General features: G+C 36.8%; 1 protein-coding gene across 19 annotated transcripts in view; it reads right to left on the bottom strand.

The window, feature by feature from the left end:
* Positions 1-212: 212 nt before the first annotated feature.
* Positions 213-10,033, bottom strand: part of LOC128247007 (uncharacterized) — a 361,520-nt gene continuing 351,699 nt past the window's right edge. For 13 of the 19 annotated variants that reach the window (XR_016238539.1, XM_089342830.1, XM_089342824.1 and 10 more), the window contains 2 exons: positions 6,228-6,406; positions 213-749 (listed from right to left, as the gene is read on the bottom strand). Coding sequence is in view for 18 of the 19 variants with exons in the window: in XM_089342830.1 (XP_089198956.1) it covers positions 657-749; positions 6,228-6,406 (272 nt within the window). In the remaining variant the exon portion in view is untranslated. Of the gene's footprint in view, positions 750-2,302; positions 2,350-6,227; positions 6,407-10,033 lie in introns of all 19 variants that reach the window. The other 6 variants (XM_089342828.1, XM_089342835.1, XM_089342838.1 and 3 more) reach the window with 1 other exon arrangement.

Here is a 10,033-nt window from a genome sequence, read left to right as displayed (position 1 = left end):
CAGAATGAAAGGCACAGGTATATGTGACTGATATTCGTCTTATCTTGTCCCCCCCGTTTTTATATATATATATATGTATATATATGTATGTGTATATATATATATATATATATATATATATATAGGCAGAAGAGGAGGAAAGGAAGAGGGAAAAAGAGAGAAAGAGAGAGAGAGAGAGAGAGAGAGAAGGAGTCCACAACCTTTGGTGATGATTTTATTTTTTTCTATTTGTTTCATATTTTTGTGTTTATAATTATTATTTTTTTTTTTCCAAAGTTTATGTCAAACCGTCACTGGTGCAGGATCTAATAGCAGACTAGACTCAAAAGTATCTCTTTGCATATCTGATCATCAAGAAAAAACATTTTTTCTTTCTTTTTTTTTTTCTTGTGTTTTGTTTTTCGGTTGGCATGATCACTTTATTTTTATTAATATTATTATTATCATCATCATCATCATCCCCTGAATACCATTTCTATCCAAAGAAATAGCACAAGTTGTAATTGTTCCCCTTAGCTGGCCAGCAGTGTGTATATATGTGTGTATATGTGTGTGTGTGTGTGTGTGTGTGTGTGTGTGTGAGTCTCTCCATGACTAAACTCCCACCGCAAATCGAGGCCGTCGAGCAACTGCTACTTCCATAATAATAATAATAATCAGTGAGGCAAGTGTCCTGCTGCTCCATAACGCTCCCGTTCCATTGCAAAGTGGCGTTGCATAGCTTCATGATGAGCTGCTTGTGTTGAGATCTGAAACAGACAGACAGCAACGTTAGACCCAACAGCAAATACTCCTTTTTAATATCACCCCTACACAATACCTACAATTATGAATTAATTTATTCAAATATAACACATTTTTTTATCATTTAGTAAGTGTGAACATTATCAACATGTTTTTTATACAGCAATTACAATAAATCTAGCTAAACTTTATTTTTCTTCTATACAATATCACAATAAATGAAATTCAGTGTATCTGATAGATGAGTGAGATTGTGGGTTTGCATTATACACAACCAGCTACAAAATGCCTAACTGACATTACTGCCACAAGTAATGTTGTGGTTGGTAGTATAGGAAATACAATATGTTTTGCAGGATTTATTAGCCCTTTCAATAGAAACCCTACATTAAAGGGTTCATATAAAAATCATCAAAATCTCATCTTCACTATTTTTGTTTGAGTTTTTGTGCTGGAAAGGAAGCAAGAATAATCCAAGCAGGAATCCTGGTTGGACAAGGAAGTCTCTTAGCAGACCTCACTCCCTTCCGTTTGAACAAATAACCACTGGATATTGGCATAAATGGTTAGAAATTGGCATGAAGTGAACCCCAAACCTCCAACAAAATGTCATACAAAATCTTCAGAACACAACAATAAACCACAAAACGACGACAAATGCACAAAAATAACAGTGATGGTAACAACAACAATAAAACAAAACAAGTCTTCTTGTTTTCCTTCCCAACATTACGGATCTTCAAAATACATTTAAAATATAAGGATTTACACACAAAAAAAATCTAAAACTTCTGCTGTACAATACTAACAGCATTAAGATCACTTTTATGGAACTAAAAGATGTTTGTTTTATTCATGGCATTCATCTAACAAAATATTCTTCCTAGCAGACCACAGAACAACCACATTCCAAATTATTGTGCTCAAGTCGGAGTATACAGACACTTTTACAAAGGTGGTGGTTTTATAACAAATAAAACATGCATTCGATGCACACATACACATATATATTTACATATATATATCACAAACGACACTACACAAAGATAAACATGCTTTCAAAATGAAAACTAGCAACACGAGACACACAGACACACACACACAATCACCAACCTAAGCCAACAACTCCACAGGTTACAACCCACTCCCCAGCTACAGCAACTAAACAGTTTAACTAGTAAATCACACAGCAGAAATAGTCCAACTTAATTAATCACATAATTACACCAATACTATGTGGAACCAAAATAAGACTTAGCATCAAACAACAAAGAAATAACAAATAAAATAAAAATGGCAAATATTTGCATGGAACATCGATGACAAAAACAGTAGAAACACTATGTGGAATAATTATCAGCACGGTTAATTAATGACTGACACCAGAGCCTGGGGCTGACACAACAACGACCCTGTATCACACTGCAACACCAAGCAAACATCCTTGCCACGAAGGGGTTTCCCACAACTCAGCCACCAAACAAAAAGAAACAAAAAAACAATAGGAAAAAAAAAAACCACACAAAGAAGACAGAAACACAAAACAAAAAATATGCACCTTTCACTTAATACTGGGAGTTTTTATCTCTTCCTTCCACCAGACACCTACAAAACAATAGGGAAATCTAGAGACTCAAACATGTCAGACCGAGACAATATCGCAAACGTTCACCTAAAACACGCAACCACGAAACGAAGCACTGCATTCACCAAAAATGGTCAAATTACCAGAGTCTGGAAAGCTGGACAAAATCAGAATAAAACAATAGGTTTGTCAGGCGCCACTGCCATTTATCCCAACAAGTGCTAGGGACTATTTGGCAAACCCCTTGTGTTACAGGATTTAATTAACCCTTTCAATAGAAAACCCCTGCATTAGAAGGGTTCATGCTAAAATCTACAAAATATCTCATTATCACTAATTTTGTTTCAGTGCCACAAAAGGAAGTAAGAATGGTCCAAGCAGGAATGCTGGATAGACACGGAAGTCTCATTAGCAGACATCTCTCCCATCAGTTTGAGTGAATACCAATGGAAAATGGCACAAAGGGTTAGAAATCTGCATGAAAGGAAGGAAAAAAAACAAACAAACCAAAAAACCAACACCCAACAAAAAAAAAACAAAAACAAATGAAGTAACTACATAGAGACCCATCCCCCTGCTATAGGAATGTTATGGTCCTGATACCTTGCTATAGGCAAAATTCTAAGAAAGTTATGACTCCCACTACCCTACTATAGGTGAAAATTAGGAAAGTTACAAATGCATCACCAGGCTATAGGAAAATTAAAGCCCCATCATCTTGCTACAGGGACACCCTCAAAATGCATAGAAAAGTCAATCCTTAACATTACTGACAATCACCATTTCTCTAAATCAAGACCCCAATTTCAGACTGTTACACTTTAATCATAAACCTAAAACAGAAAATACTTGGTTATTAACCACATGTCCCCCCCCCCCACTGTATATATATATATATATATATATATAGATATATACACACACACATATACCATTGTAACTACCATCAACCAACCAGTAAAGCTTTCATACAAAGAATACTCAATCCTTGCATAAGAAACCATACAAAACACCAGGTGACAGGACCCCAAGTCTAGGATGTGAAGAGAAACAACACTGGGAGAAGCTGGAATTTCCTGAACAGCATCGTAACAGTTTGTTGTTTCTTGCACCCCCCCCCCCCCCCAAATCATACAGTTCCATACAGAAGATATTACACAAATCTTCCCACCATTCTCTAGACACTTGCAGCACAACTAGTCCCCACTGAACCCCACTAAAAATCACCCAACAATGTGGCTGAACAACAACGGATTTAAACTGGTCATATCCGGCTAAAATACTCTTCCTGTTTTACGTTCAAAGTTGACCAGATCTGGCCTCTCGCGCCTACCCCACAATGCCATTCTAAAACTAAATTACGTCACTGAAATCTCAAAGCTACAAGATGATGCATGATTAATTTGAAACTGTGCAAATAAATAAGCATTTAACATTTAACAGAGCAAGCTGAATGCTGCAGGTTAATCCTTTAGCATTTAAACCGGCCCAAATATTCGAAAGAAGCCAGATCCAACCTCTCACACTTATCCTGCAATGTTATCCTAAAAATAAACAATCACATCTTCGAAATTTCAAAGCTATGAGATGAGACGGGATGAATTTTAAAAATTGTGAATAAATAAGAACTGCATTTGATGGAGTAATCTGATTGCTAAATGGTTAAAGCAATTCCTACCAGATCCACCGAGCCCTTTTCTTTACCAGCAACACCAAACAACATCAAATACCACCAGCCACCACCCTGCATAGCACAAACATACCCGAGGCTACACAACCGTTCCTCCTACAACGTCCACGAACATCACACAACAGGAAACAAGAGGAGACGCAAACACTTCCAGAAACTACCTTTGACCAAGAGAACGAAACAGCAAGCAGCAGCAGCAACAACAACAACAACAGCAACGGTGTACAAAGAATATGTTAGATCCATCCTGGACCACCACTACGGGCATTCAGTTTCACCGAAACAACAGCAGCACACTACATATTGTAACAGGTTGCACAGAGACAGACAGACAGAGACGACCTACATAGGGAGACAATGGGATTAAAAGTGAACAGACCATCTACACATGTAATGGGTACACATACAAACCCACGTACACACAATACGAAGATATATTTGGAGCCTGGTGTTGCCATCCGGTTTCACCAGTCCTCAGTCAAATCGTCCAACCCATGCCAGCATGGAAAGCGGACGTTAAACGATGATGATGATGATGATGATCTCGTTTGCTCTTTTATTTGTTTCAGTCATTTGACTGCGGCCATGCTGGAGCACTGCCTTTAGTTGAACAAATCGACCCCCAAGACTTATTCTTTGTAAGCCTAGTACTTATTCTATCAGTCTCGTTTGCCAAACCGCTGTTATGGGGACGTAAAGACACCAACGTCAGTTGCCAAGCGATGGTGGGGCTCAAACACAGACACACATACATATATATACACACACACAACAGGCTTCTTTCAGTTTCCATCTACCAAATCCACCCACAAGACTTTGGCTGGCTCTAGGCTACAATAGAACACACTTGCCCAAGGTGCCACGCAGTGGGACTGAACCCGGTACTATGTGGATGGGAATGAAGCTACTTAACACACAGCCACTCCTGCACCTATCATTTATGTATATATTTTTTATTAATCTTTAGCAGAAGTAACAGAGTGACTAAGTTACGAGAGTTTTGTGTGTTGGCATTTCTCAAACTTTGGTAAGTGCCAACACACAAAACTCTTAGTCTCTGAGTCATTCTGTTACTTCGGCTAAAGATTAATAAAAGTATACATATGCTCCTATTTCAAGTTCTAATATATATAGTTATCTACATGTGTGTGTGTGTGTGTGTGTATATATATATATATATATATATGCATGCATACATACATACACAAACCCCTACAGCTTCTGTCACTACATAGAAAGCCACCTCTAAACATCTGAGGTAGATAAAACACTCTCAAACACCACAACACTGCCCTACATTACATCAAAAACACACACACTTGCATACATATAAATATATATATATACACACACACACACATACATACATGTCCATACCTACCTATACACACACACACACACAACAGCTTCCATGCATTTTTGATCTACCAAACTCTACCCACATGGCATGGGCCCATCCCTAGACTATGGTAGCAAAGCACTTACCCATGGTGGAACTGAACCTAGAACCTATGGCTGTGAAGTAAAAGCCATCACAACACAGCAATGCTTGTACCTTATACATACATTTAATTGTATATAAGAGAAGGAGATATCAAACAAATCTAAACAAACACACTGGGAAGGATTCTGCATTCGTACAACAGAGTGTTTCCTTCCAGTAGAAATATTTTCTTTAAAAGAAAACAAAAAGCGTTACTAGAAGATAGCTGTGTCTCCATCATTTCACTTCTAAATCAATATGCTGGCATGGGTTAGATGGTGTGATAGGAAATGACAAGACTAAGGCCCACACCAGAGCTTTCATAGCCTGTTTTCATGTGGTTTCTACAGCTGAGTGCCCTTCCTAATGCTAACCACTTTACAAAATATACTGGGTGCTTTTTATGTGGCACCATCATCTGTGCCTTTTTACGTGGCACCAACACCAATGCTTTTTATGCGGCACTTTGGTTTTAAATTATAAAAACTTCATGAGTTCACTGGATGCTTTCTGAGGACAACAAAAAAATTGTGGGGTTGGTCTAATTGACTATATAGTCTTAAAGGTGGTGCTCCAGCATGGCAATAGTCTACTGACTAAAACCAATAAAATTAAACTAAAAAAGAAAATGTATCTAATCCCCCCTGGTTGCTGTTTTGTCTAATCAACATTTTGTGGATGTCATGTGGTTGGTCAGTTGGTTGGTTGGTTAGGGGTCAACTTACCTGATGTGCCAAGGCAGGGTCACTGTAGGCCCTCAAAACATCAGGGTGAAAATATTCCCGATCCCGGTTAGCCAATATTGGATGGGAAGGATATGAGTGGGGTAATGCAGGCAAATGATGACCACCGGGGTTTGTTGCCCCAGCAGCTCCTGGAGTCACTCCTGACATGGGATCAGCTCCTAAAAAAAAGCATAAAGAAAAAGAAAAAAGAAAAATACATATTTAGAAAAACAAAAAAAAACAGACAAACAAAGAAAATAGATAAAAATTAACGAATTATCTTCGTTAATATCATAGAGTAGAGTCTTTGAGGTTTTAACACTGCCAAGAGTTTTGGTTCAGAGAAGGATTAGTCTCATCATAAATACTGGTGCAAATCAAAGAACTTTCTTAATGCTGGCATTTCACAGTTGATGGCTAACTTCATTTTGGTTGAGAGCAGGGGGTATTTGACTGCTATTTCTAACTGGACAGTTTGATCAACACACAGAGGCCCTACCATTGTTAATGTTCAGAGAGTCAGGACACATTAACTCTCTCTCCGGGCACTGACCATCTCCAACAACCAAATTGAGGTTCACAGAACTTATGTAAAATGCTAGAGAAAGAAACCCAGCTGTTTCTTGAAATACATACCAATACATACATCTAAAGGAAGTCTTTTTTTAGGGGCCCTTAAAATACTATTGTGGATCCCCAGTTTAGCATTTTATTGCATGGACCCCTGCTGAAATCTTATATGAATCCTGGTTGAGAAGCACTGATCTAGAGCAAAAGGACAAATGCAGAGTTGAGTACCGCCATACAGTATGGTTGAACCAACAAAGGATGCATCACCGTTACATACGGTTCTTCACTGAAGAAAATGGCGTTATGTGTTGTTATGAAGAATTTTCAATCTTTTCCAGTAGAATCGGTAGCATACTGGGGGACAATGTTTAGCAGCATTTCGTTTGTCTTTATGTTCTGAGTTCAAATTCTGCTGAGGTCAGTTTTGCTTTCAGGCTTTAGGATTTGATGAAATACGTACCAGCTGAGTACTGGCGTCAATGTAATCCACCCCAGCCCCCACCAATCGCTGGCTTTGTACCAAAATTTGAAACCGATATTCCTCAATTTTTAGTCACAGGTGAATTTAGATACTGCATCTTCGAGCATGCAAATCAAATTTTTCAGACCAATATCTATGGCCAAAAGAAAAACTAGGTCAACTTATACACCGAGATGTCTATGGAGGACCAAAAATTCCATGTCGAATTCAGCAGGATTTGAAAAGATAATAATGATGTTTGAATGTTTACATTACATCATCATCATCATTTAACCCTTTCATTACTGTATTTCTGTTGAGATGCTCTGTGTTTCTTTCAATTATTTAAAACGTAACAAAGAGTTTAATAAAATAACTTCGTTATCATTAAGCTAGTGTTAGGAACATAAATTGTGACTAAGGTTTGGTGGAAGATTTTTATTCAGAACTTTTGAAAACAAGACATTTGCACTACAGAACCAGAGGTGGTTTCAGCTGGGTTGACAGGAGCTGGCAAGGTTAAGGGCAACACCGGGTTCCAATTGTCTGTTTTGGTATAGTTTCTGCAGCTAGATGACCTTTTTAATGCCAACCATTCCATAGCGTGCTGGGTGCTTTTTACATGGCACCTTCACTGACTTGTATGGCAGAAAATACTGTTATTGTTGTTGAAACTTGTGTTAGGAAGATGACAGATCAAAGACAATCAAATAGTGACCATTCCGTCTTTTTTTCTTTCCAGTCAGGATGTATTGAGAACTATATCATCCAAATGAGTTGGTGTGGTTTTAAGGGAGATCTGCCTGCTATCTCTAGCAAATCAGTCACATAGAAACTCTCTCATTAGTGTATTCCTCCAACAATTAAGCCTTAAACCAGATCTGACTGATCAAATTTATAAACAGAGCCATTCCAACCATGGCCTCTACCCTTATCGATCAGTTTCCTACACACCCACAGGATTGCCACGCTCAATAAATACTCACAGCATGCTCTTCTTGTTGTTACTAAAAATCTGTATTGCTTCCAGCTGGGTTGTAGCCAGAGATGAGAGGGAAGAGTGGAAGAAGGGGCAAGCGGTGGGGGGTGGGGCTGAGCTCAATAAGTCTGACCTCTTTTAGCAAATGCATACAGAAAAAATAAAACAAAAAATGTCTGTGAAAAAAACAAAACAAAAGACTGAAAATTTTAAATAATAATAAAAAATCCAAGAAAATAATGTTTTGAAAATGCAGAATGGATCATGGTGAGAGTAAGCAACAGAGAAAAAAAAAAAAAGTATCTGATTGATAAAAAAAGAAAAAAAAATACCCATAAAGAATTAGAAATTGCCAGTTAAATTGATTGATTTGTTTCAGTAAAAACAGCTGAAGGAGAAGAAATTAAATTAGGTTATCAAAGCCTGGTTTGGGTTTGTAAATTTTGGAGTCTTATTAGTTTTGGTAGAGAATACAAGAAAAGACAGATGAAATTTGGTCAAAATATTCCAGTGCTTACCCACTAAGACAAGTTTACACACCATCAGTCTCTCTTATAGCATCGGAACGGTAAATAATAATAAAAAAATATCAAGCTGCTTCCATAATTCATATCGGAAATATATATATACATACTGGCCACTAAATGGTGTTAGGAACATCGTAAATACTCCAGTTGATGAAAAACCTCACGCCACAAACAAAAATAACATTGAGTAACCAGATTTTTAATATCAAAGTCCAGCCTAGATGTATCGTAACTACACAGCAGGTTAATTAATTAGGCCGAGAAGTTTGGAATGAGAACCGGTTTAAAAGGAATTTGAAATTAAATAGAAAAATTATTTTTCTTTTATTTTGCTTATCTACCAATGCCTTACAAGCTGTGAAGACAAAAACACTTCTAATGTATCAATGTGTATGCATGTGTTTATGTGCATGTTTATATACCTGCTAATATTCATATATATATATAATACATACACACATTTAAGGTTGAGGGAGAAAAGACAATGAATCTGTAATAAATATCACCCAAAACTGCTGGATATCAAGCATTTGGTTAGTAAAAATATACTAATTTAAACAAACTGGCTATGTCTTTAGAATGAGATATTTATATATATACGTATATACACATATACCAAGACTTCCATGTGTCACGTTTGAACAATTGTGAAGATCACTTCACGTGAAACCATTGGTTTTGTCAACCCACAAATATACACATTTATGTGCGTGTGTGTGTATATATGTACATATATATATGTGTGTATATGTAATATATAATGATCATTTTAACAAAAAGCAAAAAGAAAAAGGTAAAAAAAAAAAAGAAAGAAAAAAAAAACAAGGTAAAACAGCATAAATAATTTAGTTGACATAATAACATTAATTTCAAGAGAAACAGGATTAAAAAAAAACTGGTTATATGCCGATGTGGACGTTTATTAGATCAAATGGCAACCGATCCATGAAAATAGTCTAATAATAATAATAATAATTACTTTAAATGATTTCCAAGCGCCAGTGCTGGCCGTATGTAAGAGAGGAAGTCCAGGGGGGAAACAACAGTGTGACAACTGAAATAGTATATTAGTAAGGGGTAGGGTGGGAAAGGATGTGAAATGGGGGTTTATAGGGGAAGCATGTTGACCATTTTGGTAAGTCACTCACAATTTGTTGTTTTTTTTTTTAATGGTGCCACCAATTTTTTCTTACTGTCTTTTTTTCTTTTTTTTAAAAATTAATTACTTCAATACATTTATTGATTAATTTATTAATGAATCTTTACAGTA

This window comes from Octopus bimaculoides, chromosome 26, assembly GCF_046866305.1.
Source record: "Octopus bimaculoides isolate indiv1 chromosome 26, ASM4686630v1, whole genome shotgun sequence".
Lineage (NCBI taxonomy): Eukaryota > Metazoa > Mollusca > Cephalopoda > Octopoda > Octopodidae > Octopus > Octopus bimaculoides.
Note: the sequence above shows the minus strand (reverse complement) of the source record. Positions and strands in the feature narration are given on the sequence as shown.